This window comes from Sceloporus occidentalis, unplaced genomic scaffold (assembly GCF_023333645.1).
Source record: "Sceloporus occidentalis isolate IW3139 unplaced genomic scaffold, rSceOcc1.0.p SCAF_20, whole genome shotgun sequence".
Classification (NCBI taxonomy): domain Eukaryota; kingdom Metazoa; phylum Chordata; class Lepidosauria; order Squamata; family Phrynosomatidae; genus Sceloporus; species Sceloporus occidentalis.
This window is the reverse complement of record NW_028317000.1, coordinates 9,915,603-9,939,769: the sequence shown is the minus strand read 5'-3', so window position 1 is coordinate 9,939,769 and position 24,167 is coordinate 9,915,603. Positions and strand designations below refer to the sequence as shown.

General features: G+C 42.7%; 1 protein-coding gene across 1 annotated transcript in view; it reads left to right on the top strand.

Annotated features, from left to right (window-relative positions):
• Positions 1-24,167, top strand: part of ASH1L (ASH1 like histone lysine methyltransferase) — a 114,469-nt gene that overhangs the window by 23,608 nt on the left and 66,694 nt on the right. Inside the window, exons 3-4 of the mRNA XM_089483263.1 lie at positions 4,889-9,692; positions 17,495-17,596. Coding sequence (XP_089339389.1) covers positions 4,889-9,692; positions 17,495-17,596 — 4,906 coding nt within the window. The remainder of the gene's footprint in view (positions 1-4,888; positions 9,693-17,494; positions 17,597-24,167) is intronic.

Genomic DNA, 24,167 nt, shown 5'->3' with positions numbered 1-24,167 from the left:
AGAATAGCATACTTGAAAGCACTATTCCAGTGTCAAATAGTTCTCAATAAAAAAGTTTTTCCTGGTGTTTAGGTGGAATTGCTTTTCTTGTAATTGGAATTCATTGGCTTGTGTTCTAGTATCTGCATTAGTGGAAAACAAATTTGCTTCATCTTTTATGTGATATCCCTTAAGATAATTAAAGATAGTTATGTCACTTCTCAGACTTCTCTTCTTGGTCTTCTCTTCAAGCTAAACATGCCCAGCTCCTTAAAATGGTCTTCATAACTCTTGTTTTCCTGGCATTTGATTGCTCTGGTTGCCCTTCTCTGGGTATGTTCCAGCATATTAATATCTTGAACTGTGGTGCCCAGAACTAGACAAAGTATTCTAAGTGAGGTGTGACTAAAGCAGGACAGAGTGGCACTGCGACTTCCCTTAGTCTGTGTTGGGATATAGAGTCACAAGGAAAATGTACAAAGTGGGTTTCAATAGTAACCAGGCATAAAAGGGTTAGTGTGAGCCATAATGATTAGGCATTTAAACAGGAAGTGACATAAAAAACCAACAAGTGCTGTAAAGTCCTGTAGGATGCCACCAGTCTGAACAGCCACTCAGGAGGGTGGCTGGATCCTTTGTGGCACCAGAGGGAGAGGCAAGGCCTAGTAGGCCACACAGAGTCTTTGCTAGAGTAGTGACGAGTGGGTTGTTACTAGTGTGGATGGTGTCGATGTATATATTGTTGTACACAGTGGAACCTCTTCTAAGAATAAAAGCCTCATCTGAGAGAAGTTTACCATGTCTCTTTACTCATTAGGAAAGAGAGAGGGGTGTTTCTCCAGCTCACAAGCTGCTGACTACAGTCACGAAGGTGGGAAATCTGGTGCCAAACGTTGACGTGTTGCCTCATGCATTGCGCAACATCAAAAGTGTTTTAACAGTCTGGACACTACTCCTGTTCATGCAGCCCAAAGTTGCATTTACTTTTTTGGCTACGACATCACACTGTTTGACTCATGTTTAGCTTGCAGCTTACTAAGACCCTTTTTGTGTCTATTACTTTCATACTAGGTACTATGCATGTTGGTGGGGAGAGTGGGGCTTGTCAAAAGCCTTATTAGAATCAAGATATATTGCATCCATAGCACTCCCCTGCTTACCAAGCCTGTAACTTGGGGGGAGGGGGATGAGAAACGATAAATTTGACATACCTTGTTTTTTTAGAAACATATGATGGCACAGAAAGAGGTGGGCAGTCATTATGCTAAAATATGATCGAAACAATATCTCAACAGAATTTACTGGCAATATAAGGAACAGATTTGCGCTATTAAGCACAATAGACTGTGAACCAGAAGAATTATAGTCTGAAGCTAGGAACATAATAACAGAAGAATGCAGACAGACACTTCAGTAGACAAAAAGATAGAGCAGAAACAGTGGGTGAAAGATAAAATGCTTCAAGCAATAAAGGAAAGAAGAGAAGCAAAACAAAAGGGAGATAAGAACAATGGATGCAACTGTACAATGGCTAGTGAGAAAAGATAAAGAAAATTACTATTGAGGAGGGAGCAAGCTTGTTTTCTGCTGCTCCAGAGACTAGAACACGGAACAATGGATGCATGCTGCAGGAAAAGAGATTCCACCTCAACATTAGGAGGAACTTCCTGACAGTAAGGGCTGTTCAACAATGGAACACACTCCCTCAGAGTGTGGTGGAGTCTCCTTCCTTAGAGGTCTTCAAACAGAGGCTGGATGGCCATCTGTCGGGGATGCTTTGATTTAGATTTCCTGCATGGCAGGGGGTTGGACTGGATGACCCTTGTGATCTCTTCCAACTCTACAATTCTATGAGTAACCTGGATGTCCCACAGATGAATAAGGCTCTGTTGGTTGTTAACAGAGGGGAGCTCTGTATCACTTTCCCAATCATGAATATGGCACACCTGTTTTCCACAACCTGAGATCATTTAACAGGGGATGCGATCCTGTATGTTTTTATATCCACTTTAGGTCGAGTATTGGCAATTATAATTAAATTCATGCAAACATTCAAGTACATATTCCACATATCTCAATAATATCTCTAGTTGGGGATGATGGAAATCGTAGCCCAACACATTTGGGGGAAATTGGTTTTATTTTATTCTCACCACAGATCTGCAAGTAAGATAGGATAGGGCCTAATCCTGGATTCCCAATATCCTTTGGGGACATTGTTTTCTCTTTTTATATGCTGTTACTCGCCTTGATCCAACACTGGGAGAGGCAGGTTGTAAATAAATATTATTATTATTATTATTATCATCTCCTGTTGGCAGTGCATGCATGTGGCCATGTCATCAGTGGGGACAGTGGGATATAATGGCAGCATGGCTGCATGCACACGCCAGCAAGGGACAACGGGGCCTGTCTGTAATGGCGGCAAGGCAGCATGCACATGCCACCATTGGGGGAAATGCAGGCTTGTGTCAGCAGATGCTTGAATACGCGGATGGCAAATCCGTGGATACCGAGGGCCAGCTGGATGTGCTGAAAACATTTTTGTTTGCCCAGTATCTTCTTATAACCTAACCTAATTTGGCTTTTATTTCTCTGATTTTTCACTGCTGGATTTCCCCCTTTAGGGAAAAAACAGTCTTGCCATTAAGCTCTTCTTTGAGTAAATAATAGTTAATTTATTCTGTCAGTCATTAACTAATCAGTTCTGTTTATATATATTTAACAGAGAGCTATATGCCTTTTCATAGCTGTTCTTCATTGGCTTGTATTCACCTGTCTGCTCTCCTTTATAGCTGCTAAAAAAACTTCTGGGGCAAACTGTTAAGCTGCAGATACTGTTCATTGTGCATTAATAGTCCAATTATAGTAGTATGCATCTACATGCATGCTTTCTTTGCCCATTTTGAATGATGGCATGTACTAAATAATATGTCTAAGCTCTTTGGCAGAGTGGGGACGTTCCTCTCTGTTTTCTGGAAATCCCCTGGCATGCTTGAGGTGGTGTGAATAAAATATTAATTATTGAAATGTATGAATGAAGGAATTCCTTTGCGGTAGAGATTTACAGTCTTAGTAACATAATATGGGCAGAATAGTAAAGAAATTTGGAAACAGGCAGGGCAGGGCAGCCCCATCTTTTACCAGTGTTGGAAAGTCCCAAGAATTGGAATACAATAGAATACAATAGAATCTTTATTATGATCCTAGGCCAGCACAGCCCAAGAACCTGGTTTCCAGACTTCTCAAACCCTTGGTTATCAGCAGGAAAGCTTTTCTGAGGTGGGTGTGAGTGCAGGCCAAGGCTCCAACCCCCCTCCAATATAGTACCCACTTAACTAGAGCTAGAATTGATTAGTTTTTGGGGTGACAACTCCCAGATTCTCCCAGCAGTTATGTGGCTAAACTAGCTGGGGGTTCTGAGAGTTTTAATCCAAACCTCTAACTTTTCCCCTGCTCTGCACCCAACAATGCTAAGAGTTAATTTCTCTCTCCCCAATCTTTTTTCTTGCTTGGCTTGGCAGTTGACAGTAGCATTTCACATAGAAGGCTCTAATTGGCAGCTCCCATTCTAAACATGTGATGTTACAACATAGTAACTTCAGTCGTTGTTGTGTGTCTTCAAGTCGTTTCCAATTTATGGTGATCCTAAGGGGTTTTCTTGGCAGCTTTCTTCAGAGAGCATTTGCCATTGCTGTCCTCTGAGGCTGAGAGAGAATGACTTGCCCAAAGGCATGGAGTGAGCAAGCCGGGATTTGAACTCTTGTCTCCAGAACTGTAGTCCAATGCTCAAACTACTATACTACTCTGAATGTCAGCATTCACAGTTATTTTATATGACTTGGAGCATGATACTTCTCTGACGTCTGGAAATATGCAGTATTTTCTTTCCAGCTGTGCTTCTTTTTCAAAGATAACTGAGAAACAATGGCTCCATACAGACAGGCCAAAATAAAGCTGTTTCTGGTCACTTTGGAGGTATGCTGTTTTATTGATGCATGCGTACTAAGAGTTCGGAAGTTGCACTAAAGCTGTGCTCCAGTTCTTAGAACTGGATCGTGGCTTTGGCACAGCTTCCGGACTCTTAGTACGCTTGCATCATTTAAACATCATACCTCCAAAGTGACCCGAAGCAGCTATATTTTGGCCTGCCTTTATGGAGCCAATGCTAGGCGTTTTCCCACTTACAATTTTTAAAAAAGTAAAGGTAAAGGTGAAGATTTCCCCTTTCACAAGTTTGCCTAATCATGCCCAACTGTAGGTGGTGGTGCTCATCTCTGTTACTAAGCTGAGGGAGCCAACATTGTCAGAGACGTCTTCATGGTCATGAGGCCAGCATGACTACATGAAATGCTGTTACCTTCCCAGCAAAGTCATGCTTTTGAACTGCTAGGTTGGCTGGGACTAGTGACAGGAGTTTATTCTTCACATGGTGCTTGGGTCTTGAACAGCTGACCTTGTAATCGTCAGAGTCAGTGCTGTAACCGCAAAGGCAGCACATACCTTAAAAGTACTGGGAGTTAATTTGTGCAGATAGAGAGCAAGCTCTTCTGTTCACTGTTAGTGCAGTTCTTTTTCCTCATTCCCTGCCCTCCAGTACTGCTCCTCCTCTTTTTCTCTTGCTTCCTGATTTCCACTCTTGGAGTGCATCATAAGTACAAATGCCATGAAATAAAGAAAGTCTTACGGTTTGTTTGTTTGTTTGTTTTGCCTGTAGATGGGGTTGAGAAAATACCAGATCATTCAAAGTTTGATGCTACCAGTGGCACACACAACTTTAATTCTGGTGTCTTAAAATTAAAAATATTTTCACCTAGCCCTTCCATTGTAAAGCCAACAAAATAAAGAATCATTTTTCTTTGTTGTTCATTGGATGCTTAAGCTTTTTTTTTTTTTTTCCAATTTGTAGGATCCACCAAAGCTGTACAAGAAGAGCGGAGAAGCCTCACCACCAGTTGAAGGCTCCACGGCTGAAGGCAGACAGAGGGAAAGCAGCCTACTTTCAAGAAAACTTTCACCTCTGCATTCTGAAGTGACAGATTATGGAAAGTCAGCACTTTCCACTCCCGTCAATAGTCATGATCCTGACTCAAAAGACAGAGTTCAGATTAATGGAGCACCAACTGTTACAGAAAAATTGGCACAGCTGATTGCAACTTGCCCTCCTTCAAAGTCTTCCAAAACAAAACAAAAAAAGTCAGCCATGGGAATTGCTTCAGGATTTGCTAAAGATTCTGGAAAGAAACTGTCAGTTGTGGGGGCACCATCTGCTTTGGTTATCAAGGATTTCGTAAAGAAACAACCTGGAAGCAGCAGTATGGGTATTGCTTTGGGCAATAAGGAGTTTGCAAAGAAATCGCCAGTGACTAGTAGTGGCATTGGGTTAATCAGCAAGGAATCTGGGGGCAAAAAGCAACCAGGGGTTTGTCCCAATATGGTGGGTCTAACTAACAAGGACTGTGGGAAGAAGCTACCAGTTCTTAGCTCTCTGGTTGGATTGGCCAGCAAGGAGAGTGGAAGAACATTATTAGTGACTGGCATGCCAGCTGGGTTGGTCAACAAGGAGCCTGGAAAAAGGCTGTTGGGAACAAGCAACCCAGTTGGTTTGGTTAATAAGGATCCTGCAAAAAAGCTGCTAAACACTGTTAGACCTCCTCCTCCTGTTAATAAAATGTTTCCAGGATCTGACAGTCCAATTGGATTGTTTAATAAGCATTCTGAGAAGAAACATGCAGGGTCAGATACCCCAATTGGATTGATTAGCAAGGACTCGGGGAAAAAACTGCCAGTATTTAGTACAAGTGGATTAGTTAACAAAGACTCTGGAAAGAAACTTTTGGGGGCTGGTGGGTTGATTAAAGAGCCTGGAAAGAAGCCATTGGGGGTTGGTGTTCCAGCCACATTGACTGCTAAAGACTCTGGGAAGAAATTGGTGGGAACCAGCAGTCTCTGTGGGTTGGCTAATAAAGACTCGGGGGCTCTGAAAGCTGATCCAGCTACCTCTTCCTCGGAGACCTTAAAACGGTGTGGTGCAAACCTCTTGAATCTTGAAAGTCCTGCACCTCACGGCTTTTTGAAGGAGAATCTTGGCAGTAAACAGTTTGAAAAGCATATTGCCAGACCTAGTAGGGAGAGCATCCCAGAAAAGTTGCCAGTTCAGAAAGAAGTCTTAAGTGGAGGCAAAGAAGGGAGCTGCAGTCAACTCGATGGCACTGCTTCCAGTGAAAAAGGCACTTCTGAAACAACTAAACATGACAAACAAGTGCCAGTTTATTGCACTTCCCCTGACTTCAGAACAACAGGAGGTGTTTCTGATATATCTACAGCCAAGTCTCCATTCAGTGCTGTAGGAGAGGGAGGCCTCCCCTCTCCCTCTCCAGCTGCATCTATCACAAGTTTATCCCGTAGCCCTACAGCAACCTTGGCTCAGTTAGCTTCAAGCCCATTGCATTTAAATAACACACCTGATTTCTTAGAAGGAATTTCTGAGCAGATTAGTAAGATCCCATTTGCTTCTGATAGTATATGTTCAGGTCTGAACAGGCTGTCAAATCCTGGCTCACATGCTATCAGCAAAGGGATTGGTAGGGAATTAAACAGTTCTAGTTCTGCACACAGAGATGATCCCAAACCAAACCCAAGCTTAGGCAAAAAGCCTAACCTGGCAACTGACTCAAATGTCCGTGCCACTGTTGCCCCTTCAGTTGTGAGCTTTTCCACCTTATTTAATAGTAAGCCCTTTCTAAAGATTGGGGCCATGACTTCATCAGGGAAAGTATGCCAAGGTATGGAATCCCTGAGCAGCAGCAACAGCAGTGGTAGTGGTCCCCAAACAAAGCCCTTAAAGAAAAGGAAAGGAAGGAAGCCACGCTGGACCAAAGTCATCTCTAGAAGCTCCTGTCAATCTTCCAAAGATCTAGAATTAGGAAGGCCTGAGCTTTTCAATAATATTTCCTGCAGCTCACTGTCAAACAGTAGCATGGACCAGACAAAGTTATTTAAAAGCACAGGCCCTCCTTCCTATGCTGAACATGAGTTTGCCAAACACCATTTGCCGAAGCTGAGCAAAGCCAGTAGCATGCAGTCTGTCACTCTGTTAAACAGTGTTGAAATGGAGCCAACTAAATTTTACAGTGCCCATATGCAGACTTCTGTTGAGTGCATTTCAGATGACCTGTTACCTGAAATGTACAAGTCCAAAAGGGGCAGGTCAAAATCCAAAGAGATGCCCCACTTGGAAGGCCTCCCAAAACAAACTCTGAAGATCCCTGCTTCTAAGGTATTTTCAGTTAATTCAAAGGAAGAGCAAGAACCTCCAGTGTTGCATCCTGAGGTTGAAATTCCCTCTTTTCGGCAGAGCCTCACAGAAGCTTTTCCAAAGAAGAGGGGTCGTCCCAAAAGACAGATGAGGTCAGAGGTCAAAATGCAACCTCCAGTCCTCTCTGTGGCACCTTTTGTCACTGCAGATAGTTCCGACAAGTTGGAGTCTGAAAATGAGCAGCAACAAAGTGGAGATTTCTTTGAAGGGACTAACCCATTAGGAGATTCGGAGGAGCTTGGAAAAACAAATGCCTGCAACATGACTGACCTTGAGGTAGAACAAGACCATAAGGAGACTAAGCGCAACAATGGCCAGCTCATGAAAACGATCATCAGGAAAATCAACAAAATGAAGACATTAAAGCGGAAAAAGCTCTTGAATCAAATCCTCTCATCTACCACAGCAGAACCAAATAAAGGGAAAGTGCAATCAAAACTCCATACAACAGTGTCAACACTTGCTGCCACCTTTGGCTCCAAATTAGGCCAACAGATCAATGTCAGCAAGAAAGGAACAATCTACATAGGAAAGAGGAGAGGAAGGAAGCCAAAAGCTGTCCTGAATGATATCTTGACTGCTAATTCTGCCAGCTTGACTGTGCTTGAAAAGTCTGCCCAACAGGCATCTGGAACCACCATAGGGCAAGCAATTCCCCCATTGCTGTCTTCAGTGGCTAATAACAATAATCCTGAGGTTCTTCCTTCACCAGTTTGTTCTCAGTCTTCGGGGGTAAGTGGGGGACAAAGCCCCATCAGCAGTGACTTGAGCTTTGTAGAGCCTAATTCAGTGCCGTATCTGCACCTCCACTCCAGGCAGGGAAGTGTGGTACAGACTCTAGCAATGCGAAAGGCCTCAAGAGCCAGAAGGAGGCTCTCTCCTCCTACTCTTCTGCCAAACTCCCCATCCCACATAAGTGAGCTGAGTTCATTGAAGGAAGCTACACCATCACCCATCAGTGAGTCCCACAGTGATGAGACCATTCCCAGTGACAGTGGGATTGGGACTGACAACAATAGTACATCTGACAGGGCAGAGAAGTTCTGTGGCCCAAAGAAGCGGCGACACTCCTTTGATCATATCTCTCTTGTGCCTCCTGAGACTGCAACAGTCCTGAGCAGCTTAAAGGAGAAACACAAACACAAGTGTAAGCGCCGGAGCCATGATTATCTGGCCTATGACAAAATGAAGAGGCAAAAGAGGAAGAGGAAGAAGAAATACCCACAGCTGCGGGGCAGACAGGATCCTGATTTCTTGGCAGAACTGGAGGAGTTGATAAATCGCTTGAGTGAGATCCGGATTACTCACCGGAGCCACCATTTTATTCCCCGGGATTTGCTACCCACCATTTTCCGCATCAATTTCAACAGCTTCTACACCCACCCCACCTTTCCTTTGGATCCTTTGCACTACATCCGAAAGCCAGACTTGAAGAAAAAAAGAGGACGGCCTCCCAAAATGCGGGAAGCAATGGCAGAAATGCCTTTCATGCATAGCCTCAGTTTCCCCCTTTCCAGTACTGGATTCTACCCTTCCTATGGTATGCCTTATTCTCCTTCTCCCCTTGCAGCTGCTCCCATTGGTTTGGGCTATTATGGGCGTTACCCACCAACCCTTTATCCTCCCCCACCTTCCCCTTCATTCACAACCCCGTTGCCCCCTCCGTCCTACATGCATACCGGCCATTTGCTCCTTAACCCTGCCAAGTACCACAAAAAGAAGCATAAGCTGCTCCGCCAGGAAGCCTTTCTCACAGCCAGCCGGGCACCTCTCCTCTCTATGAGCACCTACCACCCCAGTGTCCCACCAGAGATGGCTTATGGCTGGATGTTGGAACACAAGCACCGCCACCGCCACAAGCACCGTGAGCACCGCTCCTCAGAGCAACAACAGGTTTCCATAGACAGCTTGGCACCCAGTGGCCCTTCCCGTACTGTCCTGGAGTCCTTGAAACGTTACCGGTTTGGGAAGGAGGGAGTTGGTGAGAGGTACAAACATAAGGAGAAGCACCGGTGTCATATGGCTTGCCCACACCTGTCCCCTTCAAAAGGCCTGCTAGGCAGGGAGGAACAGTGGGTTCGGAGGGAGCCAGCGGAGTCAAACTCCCTTGCTCTGGGATTACAGACACCGTTACAGATAGAGTGCTCAGATGCCTCACCAAGCCTTCCATTGGGCAGGTTCACTCCAAGTTCTGAGCCAGCCAGTAGTGATGAACACACAAACCTTTTTACCAGTGCAATAGGCAACTGCCGGGTTGGTAGCTCTGCTAGTACCAGTGGACGTAAAAAACTGTCTGATGTCACAGGCCTCTTTAGTCCCCAAGAAACTTCACTTGGCCGAACCCTCCGAAAGGAAACATTGCCCCCTGTAGAAAAGACAGTTCCAGTCCTTTCAGGTAAGTGACCTCTCCTGTTTCACACATCCTTAAGTGCTGTATAAATTGTTTCTTTTGTTTACAGAATCAATAGGCCCAAGCACTGACACCTTTTTACAGTAGCAACAGGTTGGAATGAGCACTCTAGTACCAGATTGTGGGCAGCTGTATACAAATCTAGACATAAACTAGGGTGGAGGATTGTCTGGTCATCATAGCTGAGGTGAGATCCTCAGGTAGCAGGTCTGATAGGAATGAGAGATATCTCAATACAGGAAAATGGTCTTTCTCACCAAGTGCTAGTTGTTTAGACTGGCAGCAGGTCAAAGGTCCAAAGGTATTTGGGGAAGTTGTAGTCCTCCATGTGTTGTGCCAAGCCTCTTACCAGTCCTAGCCAGAATAATCAGTCCAGGAATATCTGAAGGGACCACATATTCCTGTGTTCTGACTTAAAGTAGGATTGAAAGCTCCTTTAGTCTGGAGACTGACTTTAGTTTATTTTAAGTTGTTGATTTCAGCGGTGGCAGAGTGATACCAAAATACCAGCATAATATAGCTTGACACAAACAGCAGCTGTGCCTTTAAGTATTTTATAGTGTTAAAAACCTGTACCGCTCATTGGTTGGAGCATGAGTGTTATGGTTTGTTCATTGTTTAAAGTCACCCCGTAATTTAGTTTTTTTTTTCCTGGGCAATATGCAGTTGAACATTTCCCAACAGTTAAAATACAATCAAAATAAAATGCCAGGCCAAAACCTATGCGTAAAGAAAATGGACAGACCTATTAATGATGTTACCATATAAGCTAGATGGAACATGACATACCTCAGACTGAGGCCTAAGTCCAGTTGAGTCTTGAGTAGACCCATCTTGGGTAGATCCATTGAAACAATGGAGCTTGATAAGTCAATGTGTGTGAAAATTCAGTTAATTAATTAAATTGGTCTATTATAGCTGAGACTAAGAATAAGATTCAGTCCAGAGAGTGCTGCTCTGTTCACCACATGGGAAGAGAGTGCCAGATTCTCAGTAAATTAGCCTGGTGGTTCCCAGTCTCACCTCATTTCCATGCTTTAGATGACAGCTCCCAGAAGCCCCAACCGGCATGGCCAGTGCCAGGAATTCTTGAGAGTTGATGCCCAAATTGTCTCAAGGGCCAAAAGTTGATAGCCAGTGAGAGCTTGTTAGGTACGCTATTTGACAAAATAAGAAGCTGCTTAATAAATGGTCAGATGATTGGTTCATTTAATCTAATGAGGAATTCTTGAGACTCTAAATGTTACTAGATGCCAGTCCTTATCAGCCCCTTCCAGCCTGATCAGTAAATGGTAATTCTGCTCCTTCTGGAGGACTATAGGTTCTTCATCCCTAGACTAAACCAGTATTTTCTATTTTGACTGGCATGGCTCTCCAGCCAGGATTTTTTTAAAAGACATTTCTTTTCCAAGATCTGTTGACTACTTCTCATTAACTGGACCTGTTGGGAATTTAACCTAGGGTTCTTCAGTGTACAAAACAGGTCCTTTGCCAAAGGATTATGTACTGTCCACTTGAGCTACTTGTGTAAGGGCCAGTAGTTGCAGTGATGAAGGGATGCTTGAGCATGTGTGCAAAACACATCACTAGGCCACTAGCGGGGATTTTGGCTGGATAGGAGGACGGTCTGATGATGTAGTGAATCTAGTCAAATCAGGACTTTGAAAATCACCAGAAGTTTGATCATCCAGATGCCTAAACATTTGGTGCCAGGCTCCTAGCAATTGGAAAGAATTGTTGCATCCTTTGGATTATCACTCCCTTGTTTTAGTTAAATTGCTTGTTTGGCCCACAAAGTGAAGGTACCTAAAAACAATTCCGTAGGCCTGGCTACTAAGAATACATGCCAGAGGCACAAATCTTTCTGTCTGGGTGGTTTTTTGACCTGTGGTAATAACATTTCTGTAACAGAAAGGAATCCTGTGGCACCTTAAAGACTACCAGATTTATTGAAGCCTAAGCTTTAATGGCTGTAGTCCACAAAAGTTTATGCTGTAATAAATCTTCCTGTCTGAATGCCACAAGGCTCTTTTTTTGTTCTTGTATTCATAGTCACGTGGCTTCTTTCTTTAGCACTTGCCAAATTGCCAGCTATTTTGAAGTATTTTTTTAAAAAAAGTAACAAATATACATCACAGGTTTGGTTTTTTCCTGCAGTTGCACACAACAACAATCAAATATATTCAGATTGCCTTTAAAGCAGGGTTGGCTGCTTTAAAACTTGGTTTTAATCAAATGACTTAAAAAAAACACACCTCATTTAAAAAATATTATTCATATATTTTTTTAAAGTCTAGCTATTATTACTATTTTCCAACCCTCTTACTAGAAAAACAATGATTGTTTGAATTTAAACATTTTAACTTTAGCAGTTTATTGGCAGTTATTCATGGTTAGAACAGTATCATGTCAGATTCTTCTTTTTAATCACTTTTTAATCACTTTACAGTATTTTACAATGCAAGAGATGCCATTCAGAAACAGATTATTTGGCCCAAAACACACTGCAGAAATCACCCAGTTTATGATGTTATTTACACAGCCACCATGGAATCCTTTTGGGGGATTAGGAACAGTTTATCAGTTCAAAAAGATAAAATTTAAAAGCTCCAGCCCTAGCTTCCATTTTTGCAAGACCGTTGCAGCTGAGTGCAACACTCTTAATGGGTTAAATTCGAAAAACAGGAGGAGAAAACAGGCTGTCTTGGTTAGTCCAGTTCTGGGAATTTCCTGAGGAATTCCATTACGATGAGTGAGCTGACTTGGATTTGATGAGAAACAGCCTTAATTAGGAGGAAAACAGAGACGTTTTAGGCTGGAGCCCACCGAGTGCCATCTCTGAATCATTGCGTTTCTGCTAGTGCATTTAATTGGTGAGTCAGATGAAAATGTATCACTTTCAGTAAGTGCGTTTCCCACAATTGGAAACAGCTGTTTTCTTTGTAGAAGCAGCTTTTCGCTCAGCCCTTGGCACATTCTATTTTTGTTGTTGCCACATCTCAGGCATGTCATGCAAAGGGCCCTGAAGGGCTACATTTAAGCTGCAGCAACAGCAGCACATCTGGAGCTATAAGGTAGAAGTCAGTATAAGCTGCCCACCAAAGTGTGTGCTTAGTTCCATCGCAAATGTGCCTTCGTAATGTATGAAGAGACCCATGATTTGATATTTTAGGGTTTTTTACATGAACATGTTCCTTATTTTAATCAGTTATAAAACTGGAATTGATGCAAACAACAGCCGCCCAACTCCACACATGTATCCCCTGCCAAACTTTCAATTTTGAGTTTACAGACCCCACCTTGAAGTATTAGTGCACAGTTTCCTCAGCAGAAAAGGTCACGTTAGCCCCTAAAATATGTGGGGGTTGTTGCTTTGTATAGGATGAAAGTTGGCTTTCTTTTGAGAACCAAACAGCATTTATAGTTTTTTGTGGGTTTTTCGGGCTATGTGGCTATGTGCTAAAAGAGTTTCTTCCTGGCGTTTCACCAGCATCTGTGGCTGGCACCTTCAGAGAAACAGCGTTTAATGGGAGCAACTACTTTCAATCTCAGTGGTGCTGAGATTCACCTTGTTGGTGATCCTTTTTTGTTGCCCTTGGTCAGGAAAAAAATTAAGAGACATGATGGAAGTAAGGGGAAATAAAGCAAAAACTTGGTGTGTAAGGCCATACAGGTTTGGAGCACATACAACAGTGGATATTAAACGATATACCAGGTATGCTTTCATTTGAAGCATTAATAACATAGAAGTATGGAAAAGGATGTGGATAGGGAAATGTAGCAGCAGTGGGAAGATCATCAAAGGCTAGTGTTGGAGGCTGCTGGCATCTGTTTAGAAATGTTGCCTTTCACTTGCTGATCTTTTAGCTAGAATTATTTCCTCTGTTTCAGTGGCCAAAGTCCACTTTGCTATTTCTGATTGCTTATTGTCATTACTGTGTATACACCTCAGAGAATTAGCATAAGTGGGGGAAAAATTAAGGGAGCCAAGTCTAAAGGAAGGGAAGAGAGCCATGTATGTGTATGAGAGAGAGAGAGAGAGAGAGAGAGAGAGAGAGAGAGAGAGAGAGAGTGAGTGAGTATGAATACAGTGTTTGGAAGGTTGGAGACTAGGGTTGAAGCCCAGCTTACTTATGGTAACTCGCTGAGTGACCTTGGGCAGGTCACATACTCTCGGCCTCAGAAGAAGGCAGTGGCAAACTTCCTCTGAATAAGGCTTGCCAAAAAAACCTAAGATTGGGTTTACTGTTTAAGTCAGGCATTGATTTGAAAGCACATAACAACAACAAACATACTGTCATACCTACTTGTTATTCCTTTCAGATCATCACAAAGTTAAGCAGAGACAGGAAATGTGTGATCCTCTAGAAGGCTTGGACAGCAATTCTCATCATCCTTCATTGCTAAGCACACTAGGCCATTTGAGAACTGTGATCCAAGGGCAACATTTTCCCTACCCCTGGCCAAATAATCTGACCTGTGTCCAAAACATACTGAAGAAACAATCCAGTTTGAGATTGCTTTAACTGTCCTGGCTCAGTGCTAGGGAATCCTGGGAACTGTAGTTTATTGTGGCACCAGAGCTCTCTGACAGAGAAGCCTAAATGTCTCACTAAACTACGGTTCCCAGAATTCCCAAGTATTGAGCCAGGGTAGCTAAAGTGGTCTCAAACTGCATTATTTCTGCAGCGTGTTTTGGACCCTGGTCTCAGAACTTGGAAAAGTACATTTTTGGACTACCGCTTTCAAAATCTCCCAGCTAGCAGTGGCACATTTCTTGTCTTGGGACCCCAGAAGGGGTGGATGACATTTCATTCTACCACCATCCCAGATTTTTTTAGAAGAAAACCCAGAGTTATTTATTCATATTTTATTTATTTATTTATTTATTTTATCCCGCCTTTCTCCCAAAATGTGAATAAATGTTAAAGTTATTGCTCTACAATTGCTGTTTGATTTTGGCATGTCCAAACTTTTCCAGTTGTATTTAGATGAACAGACAGGCTTTTCAATATTTATGACTGTTACTACTGTTATTACAGTTTATTCCAGTCAGGATGATTTTAATGTGATTTTTATTGATATAAAAATGGTTGTATTTTTTAAACCAGATAATTACTTTTCATTATATTATATAGAAAAGTTGTATATAAATATATTGAATAAATAAATAATGCAGTTTACAACTGGAAGAGCATATGTAGAGCTTATAGACATGAGACTGTTTAACTTGAGCACTGCATGGTAGTTGTCATAGAGTTTAAAAGCCACCTGCATTTAAATTTTCCACACTGCCTCCAAGGTGGAGCTACATTGCAGTTGTAATTCCACTTCTGTTTGGTCAGTTACTTCTGCTGAGGGCCAAAAAGTGTTAAGACTAAGGCACTTTGCTAAACCTGTTGAGCAGAGAATGGAACGTTAAGTTTCAGAATTAATTCACTGATATTAAACATTAGAATTTGAGAGGTTAATTTATTAACACTAGTACTTGAAATTATTTAGTTGATTAAATTATACAGTAGTTAAATTGTTTATTACCTGAAATATTAGTTCTCACAACAAACCATGGGGCATGGTAGTTGTCAATGACCTTTAGGGTCAATAATAATAATAATAATAATAATAATAATAATAATAATTTGTTTTATTTATACTGTATACCGCTATTCCAAAGATCATAGCAGTGAACAGCAAGTAAGCTAATTAGCAAGTAAGCTAATTTGCCCCCAACAGTCTGGGTACTCATTTTAGCGACCTCGGAAGGATGCAAGCCTGAGTCGAGCTTGGGCCCTTTTGCTGGTCTTGAACTCGCAACCTTGTGGTTTTGAGTGAATGGCTGCAGTACAGGCATTTAACCACTGCGCCACCAGGGCTCTTTAAAAGAGGTCATTTTGTTGCTTCCCCCATCCATTTTTTAAAATGGACTTTAATTGTCATGAGAGCCAGCATAGTGTAGTGGTTTGTGCACTGGACTATAGTCGCCACTTAGCCATGGAAACCCATTCACCTTGGATGAGTCGCATATTCTCAGTTCCAGAAAACCCCATGATACTTAGGATCTCCATAAATTGGAAACAACTTGAAGGAATACAACAATAAATAGTGGCCATAACGAGTGTTTACTGGGAACGATGTGAGTTCAGCACATCAGGTTGGGAAAGACTGTCCTGCATTTTTACATCTTGTCAATGATCATCTTCTTTTCCTTCTACTCCACACCATCATTGCCAATATGTAGTTAACTTAGGCCCCAAACAGACAGGCCAAATGAAATGGCTTCCAGGTGTTTTGGAGACGTGCCGTATATATGACGTACACCTCCAAAGTGTCCAGAAGCCATGCTGAGGCTGTACTCTGGTCCTGTGGACTGGAGTAAAAAGGAGCCGGGGTAATGCAGCTCCTGGAAGTGTTGGTCAGCCCTGCTGAGTGTGGCCTGCTTTCAAAGCAGGTCGTGCAGTTGGCAGGGTTTGGATCTGCTTCGGGCCAGAGCGGACTTGGGCCGCTCCGTTCCACCTGTCTGCTCCATCTACATCTCTTCAAGCAATTTGTCAGATAGTAAAAAGGAGTGATGTTAAAGGATAGTAAAGGATTTTGTGTTTATTTCAGCTAGAGAACACTGATCCACTACAAATGCAGCTGGCTGCAAAGAGCAGTCAGTGAATCAGTGGTAGAGAGTTCTTAATCAGAAATGTTTAACATTTTTCATCTGCATCTCTTAACCTTATACTGTAAGGCAAATTTTTAAAAAGATAATTGGACTCGTTAATTTTGTTGTCTATCTGTATTTCACATGGCATCTGAAATGTTTTGAGCAAGGGTTCAGGTATGAGTTGGCAGCCTAAAACATTTATTCTGACAGACACGGCTAAAACCTCTACATCCTCCTTTCACTACCTTGAGCACCTTAAAAATGAGCTTAATAGCTTCATCCTAACCCCTCAAAGAGCAGGGATTGGTGGAAAGCAGAAGAGGGGAATGGGGATGATGATGATGATTTATTTCTTACCTGCCTCTCACCAAGGCTCAAAGAGTGTGGTACAACATATATTAAAATACGATATACAACAAAACACATGGAGTCATTTAAACACGTGGTTTAAAACCATAAACACGGGATTAAGAAGGAACAAGAAAGGAGGAAATGGGAAGAAGAAGAACACTGGCCTTTCATGTCTAAAGGGTTTGATAGTATGAAAGAAACTTTAGTGCTTGAGGACCACCCACAAAGTAAACAGATCAACTGCATTATATTCCGTTTCTCCATTCCAGTTTAGGACTCACTTTTTCTTCCCCTCTATTCTTCAGTCGCTTTCCAACTGGCAAGGCATATCCTCCTACCTAAAAGATTTATTTCTGCCAGTCCTAATCTGTCTTCTGAGGCCTTCCTGTTTTACTGAATCTGGCAGACGAAGACTCACCTCACACTAATGAATTCTAACAAACAAAAATTAATAGCCCTTTTAAACACAGGATTAACTTCAGTGTTAATCAGGAAATGTGTTAAATTAAGCCACCATAAGAAGGAAGGAATCTAATAAATTAACAGTTTAATGAGTTACTTAGATACTTCCAAATTTTTAAATTACCTTCTAGCATTGGGGTTTTGTTAAGTGCTAGGTAATGTTAGAATCCAAATGAAACTTCATCATTCCTTGCTGGGGGATTCGACAGATTAGCACTAGCGTGCCACAGTTTTGTTGTGATGTTGCTGTTGCCCTTTACTGACATCAGTGAAGGGCAGGTAAAAGGGTATGTTTCTTTCTGACTTGGTTTTTCTCCTTCATCAGGAACGCTTCCAACACAGGACAAACTCTTGCAGAGGCCAACAGAAGGCACAAGCTGCAGTCCTTCCAGAAAGAGATCTTCGTCTGAGAGCACATCTTCTACAGGTAAATATCACTTCTCCTTCTAAAAGTCTGAGTTGCTTTTTTCCCCTACTTATAGATAGTCCAGCAGAGATACCAATCTAGGTCAACCCAATAAAAAATCCACCAAATAGTGATATTTTTATTAGCCAACCAAAATGCACAATATACATGTTGCAAGCTTTGCTAAATGGCCAACATGGCTACCTCTGGATGTAACCTAGGTCAGCCTTTAAGCAGGTTATTGTTCATGGGAGTATACCCACTGATTCCAGGTAGGCCTTTCTAGCTACCAAACACATCCAAAGGCCAACATTCAGAACACAAAGGCATGTGTGCAGGGGAATCAGATTTTCCCCGTTCCATTTTTAAAATGATTTTCATACATTGTACCATTTACACACTTGGCTATACTCAAACCCTTGTTCTATTATATTAAGCTTAATTTGTTTTGAGCAAGACTGCGTTGACAGGCATAGGAGTAACAGTCAGATACTGGTGTACATTTTGTTGCTGCTATAGAATGGCATTTTTATGCCAAATATGTTTGCTTAATTCTGATGCATTTATATTTTGCAGCAAGTGATTTTTTTAATTTGCTTTTTACTTGTGAGTTGTTGTCAGGCACAGAAGAACTGGGAGTTGAAGCTAAAAGTCCTGTTATACAAACAGGTGCTGAAGCCCCCTAAACTTTTATTGACAACTGTCTGCCCCGCCCAGAACTATGCCATACCAAAGAGCAGACAATGGCACCCAGAGCTGGAGGACCCCTTGAGGGATGCCAAACAGAAGGCCTTGGTCCTGAGAAATCAGTACCACACAGTACTGAGAGATCAAATTCATGCAGACAAGGTCCAGCAGTCAGCAGATTAATAATAATAATAATAATAATAATAATAATAATAATAATAATAATAATGTTTATTTATATACCGCTTTTCCAAATTAGATCAAATTTAGATCAAAAATTAGATTGATATCAGTATGCTCAAACTCAACCAGAGTGGACTCAGCCTTGACTTCTGAAGGTGAAGTCCTTGAATTTTCATCTAGGAGGATGCCCACTCTTTGACATTCTCCATCCCCTAAGACAATGGATGTGACACATACGGATCCATTTCCTCATGATCGACCAATAGCCAGGATTCTGTCTCTGCCCCTGAGAAGACACAGAAGTTATTCCTCTTCTCAGTCTCCATCGCTTATTCATCATAGTAAATCTTCTCACAGAGAACATTGAGATATAGACAGAAGGTACTGACACGAGTCATTTGACAGCCAGTACTGATGCTTACTCTGATATCAACTTTGTGGCTCCCTGTGACATTTCATTAACCAAAGTTGTGCTATAACCTGGAATCCTCCACCTACTGCATTTGCTCTCCTGGTCACCTTGGAATCCTGTATGACCAGTTGTCTATAAACAACCTTACTGGTCCAGGAGATCCCCAATTCATCTGTACCCATCCAACCGGCCTCCACATCTTGCACTTGACTGATTGAATTCGAGCATTGCTGACTGCCTTGATGAATGGAGCCATGGCAGACCTCTCCAGCGTGAACACCCTGCTCCTCACTGCCTGACCTCCTCCTGTCCATGTGAGGTTTCTTTCCCTACAGGACAGACCTCTTCCTCCTCTCTGTTGACAACAATCACCTCATCCACACACTTCACAGTGTTCTGGAGATGAGGAGTCTCATGAGGACTGTGATGCATATATCAGCTGTTTCGCTTCTTTTTATGTGTTCAAACACTACTTGACATCCCCAACAGTTGATGTCAGAGCCTTTTCCAAGTGTGTCCTTTTCACGGCTCACACCCTGGACCTCAAGGTCAGACAACAGGAATCAGAACCATTGGATCCGGTTTACAAGAAGATCCAGTCTACGGCTCCAACTCTGGTTTCCATCCTGCTCCTGCTTTCTTTACTGAAGATCTCTTGCAAATCTGGGTGGCTCTGTTATCTATCCTTTCGACGTCAAAGAAGATTGACAACTTGTACCAAGTGATAGATATGAGCTCCTCACGGCTTCTTGAACACCCATAACCCACTTCTGCGGTAATCAAAGCCTCCTAACCCAAGTCGTTTTGAAAGCCTCACTCGACATCATCAGACAAAGAAGGCTGAAAGCTGGACCTTGCAGCCAAAGTTCCATTCCGCCACTGCCCTCAGCCTCTGAATAGCTAATTATTTGGCTTGCACGGTGGCATATCAATAGAACTTGTGGAAATGGGCTTGTCCTCTTTTTGACAAGCTGCCCGATGATGAAAAGTGCCTGGCAAATGCCCTATAATTGGAGGCACACTCTCAAGCAGGGCAGCAGATTAACTTGGCCTGCCATATTGCTGACTGCTCCAACAAAGTAATTTCTGGCTTAGTGGCTCTTGGGACATGCTTGGCTATGATCCTTAGGACTTTCTGCTCAGGCTAGAGCCACCATCCAAGATTTACCTTTGGACAAATCTGGTCTCTTCAACACAGAAACTGACTCGAAACTTGAACATGCTCAAAAGATGAGAGTGACTATGGGAAAGTATGACCTCTCATCATCCCCTCATACCTCTTCAGCTCACAGATATATTTGGCACCATTCCTCCTTGGGTCAGCGAAAAGCTTTCAGACTCACTTATCCTAGAAGATGTTTTCCTTCCCAATCTTCCTCATCTTCTGTTAGAAGACTGACTATGAATTCACACTTCCATGGCTCAAGGGGGCAAGGATGCCCCAAGAAGACATTTTGAATTGTGTGTTCACTCTCTTTCCGATGTCTTATGACCTTTCAGTGACAGATTGGCCCAATTCCAATCTACGTGAGCCTTGATCACTACAGATACCTCGATCCTCAATATCACTGAAAGGGGTTATGCCATAGAGTTCGAGGAGTTCCCCCCATGGGGGTTCTCCATGTAACTCCCCTGTCTGATGTGCTTCTTGAAGAGGTGCACACTACTCCTCAAAGGGGCCATTGAACCCGTCCCCTCATCCAAGTTTCATAGAGCCGCCTTCTCTCAATACTTCATAGTGAGCAAGAAAGATGGTGGTCTTCAACCCATTCTGGACCTCAGAGGTGTCAGTACCTTCAACTCTCACAAAAGATTCAGAATGACATCCCTGCCATTGATAGTTCCACTGCTTCAAACCCACAACTAGTTCGGCACTCTAGACCTCAAGAATGCCTATTCCATTTAGGAATTTGAGATTCCCACCAGTGATTCTTCTCCTTCACAGTCGGGAAAAGGGCATTTTGATTTCAAATATTGCTATTCAGTCTCTCCAAAGCGCCTCACATTTTCATGAAGTGCATGGCCATAGTTGCATTTTGGCTACAATAGTGGTCTTCCCCTAGTAGCAGACTTCCCATGCACACTAACCTATCATATCTTATTCTTTAACTGTATTAAACTCAGTTGACCTCATGTTCAACAAATAGAAGTCTCCTCTTTTGCCCAGCCAAGAACTGAGTTAATTGGAACCGTGATGAATTCAGGATTGGAAAAGGCACATGTGCCTGCAGACTGCTTCCAAAATCTGGTTGATGCTATGCTCTATTTCCACCATTCCAAGTGCCTTCAAGCTCATCGGGTCTTCATGCTTCTGGTCTATCTTGCTTTCATGACAGGGGTTATACTCTTCTACCACCTTTGCATGCATTCTGTACAGTCATGGTTCCTCACCATATTCAACACACTCAGGGTTCGTCTGTCAAAACTATTCCTGATGCCATGGCAATCATTGGCCTGGTGGCTCAACCCTTTTGACGTTCGTGTTATGATCCCCTTCCGCACACCTCCACCGAGGCTCATCGCCATGGACATGTGGGGGGCTGAATCCAAAAGACGAATAGTCAAAGAACACTGGTCCCAGGACATGTCCTCCTTTCACATCAATGCCCTTGAACTTCTGGCAATATAAAAAGCACTCAAGGCATTCAGGATATACTTTGGAGGTTGCTCAATACAAATCCTCATGGACAACATCACAGCCGTGTTTTACATCAGCAAACAAGAAGTCATGATGTCTCACTGCCTCGTTGAATTGACCCTCCAGATCTGGTACTGGTACGCAGGGACGTATCTATCTATGCCCTCCACCTCCAAGATGAGGACAATGTGCTAGCAGATCAATTCAGTTGTTCCCTGGATTACTGGCACGAATGGACCCTCCATCCTGAAGTTCTTCAAGGAACCTTTTGATAATGGGGCATGCCTGTAGATCTTTTCACACCCACCTCAACACTTGCTACTCCTAGTTCTGCTCCAGGACAGCAAGGAAGGGCTCTCTAGGAGACACCTTCCTCTTCCACTGAGGTCGACAACTCCTGTATGCCTTCCCTCTGTTTCCTCTGATCACCAGAGTTCTCGTGAATATAGAACAAGACCAAGCCGGTTTCTTTCTCATGACATCATGGTGGCCGAGACAGCCTTGATTCGCCTCTCTGCTTCACCTGGCAACACGTTCTATCTCCCCCTCCATGCCAGCATACTGACCATTCACAGTGGTCAGGTTTGACACCTGGACCACCAAGCACTCCAGCTCATGGCAAGGAGGATTCTTTCTTAATGAACTTCCCGACTTCAATCCAATGAATCATCCTTGTACCCCACAAGCCTTCCACACAGAAGTCCTACGCCTTCAAATGGAAGAAGTTTCAGACCTTCCTAATGGCTTCAGGGTTGTCCCTCTCGAGGGTTCAAACCCATTACATCCTCAAATTCCTCTTATCCTTTTATGATGTGGACCTCCCCCTCTCCTCAGTGAAATGCTAATTCGCTTCCATCACCTGAGAACTGCAGCGTATGGGACATTCCTCTTGCTTTCAGGACCCAGCCATCAAGGCATTCCTTAAAGGATACCTCCATTTATATCTCCTGGTCTCCAGCCCGATGCCAGCATGGAGCTTCGAATTGGTACTTTTCCAACTCTTGAGGAGACCATTCAAACCCTTGGCCACATACGACCTTAGGCTCCTCTCTTGGAAAACAGTCTTTCTGGTGACAGTTACTTCAGTGCAATGGGCCTTCATGTTGACCCCCCTTTATTTCCAGTTCCATTGAGACAAGGTGGTCCCACGACCAGACATCTCCTCCTTCCCAAAGGTGGTTTCTGCCTTCCAACTAAATCACGTCTTGCCTTTGAGCAACTGCTCTGTTCCCTTGGTGTTCAAAGAGCCCTATGTTGCCAGAATCTCAAATTCAAGGAAAACCACTAGACTTTTTGTGTGCTACTTGAATTGGATGCTGGGCCTACCAGTGTCTTCTCAAAATGGGTGGTCTCGACCATCTGCATGGCATATGAGCTGGCCAAGAAGGAACCCTCTCCTTCTATCTGGGCTCTTTCTACGAGGGCGGTAGCTACCTCTTCAGCCTTCCTTGCTGGTGTACTACTGGACGAAGTTTGCTGTGTGGGTGCGTGGTCCCAGCCTTTGATATTTGTCTCCCATTATAGACTGGATGTTTGCTCCAGAGCAGATACATCCTTTGGGAGAGCAGTTCTCCTGTCCATCTGAAGTGACAGTTCCTACCTCTCCTATGCCAGCAGAACAAGCTACTGCTATTAAAAGTGAAATCATTACTTCAGCTGTCTTTAAATTTATGTATTTAAGTGACTTTCACAAATTCACTGGTGTGACTTTCTTTAAAATATCAGCAGCAAACATATATTTCTTGAATGGTTGCCCCTTAGTTCTAAAATATAGGTGGATGATTGCTTGATGCCCATATCATAGCTAACTCCTCTTCCTCAGCATTGCAAGGTTTGGCCCTGGTACCAGATACAGGTACTGACAATATTTGCAAGAAAATGAGCTGGAGACAGTGCTTGTCCCTTTTAATGCTTGTAATTTGATTCTGTCAGTGTTTAGTTCTGTTTTTCAGAGCTCACTCAGTTCCTTCCAGATTTCAACAGCATCAGCAATAAAACAGCTGGTTTTTTTGTATTTTGTTTAAAGCTTCAGAAAGGATGCTCAGCATATCTTCAACATTTCTCTTAAGCCCAATGTTGAGGATTTTGGCTGTGACACAGTGCCATCTATTTTGTCTCTAGAATTAGAGAGTTGGAAGAGACATCAAGGGGCCATCCATTTGAGTCCCGTGATGCAGGAACTCACAGTCAAAGCACCCCCAACAGATGGCCATCCAGCTGCTGTTTAAAAACACCAAAAGAAGGAAACTACCACACTCCAAAGGAGTCTGTTCCAAACTGTTCTCAATTTTGTTCACAAACTGTCATCAGAATAGGCCAGTTCTTGATACATTGCTCCAAACAGTCCACTACAGAGCTCCATCTAACACAGACACAGATGCACAATTTTGAGAACAGTTAAACCAAGCATCTGTTGTAATATTGTCTAGATAGAAAAATTGCCCAATAATCTTACAGAAACTTCTGAAAGAGCATGACAAGGTGAATTAATTAATGAAATTCATTTACCAAAATTTTAAAACATTGCACGAATATACATTCTCATACTACTTAATTAAAAACTAATCCCAATTTCATTATGAATAACCTCTGGACCATAATAATCTTAAACTGAAAAGTTTAAATAGATTTTTCCTCAAAAAGCATTTAATTTTTAAAAAATCCAATTTAAG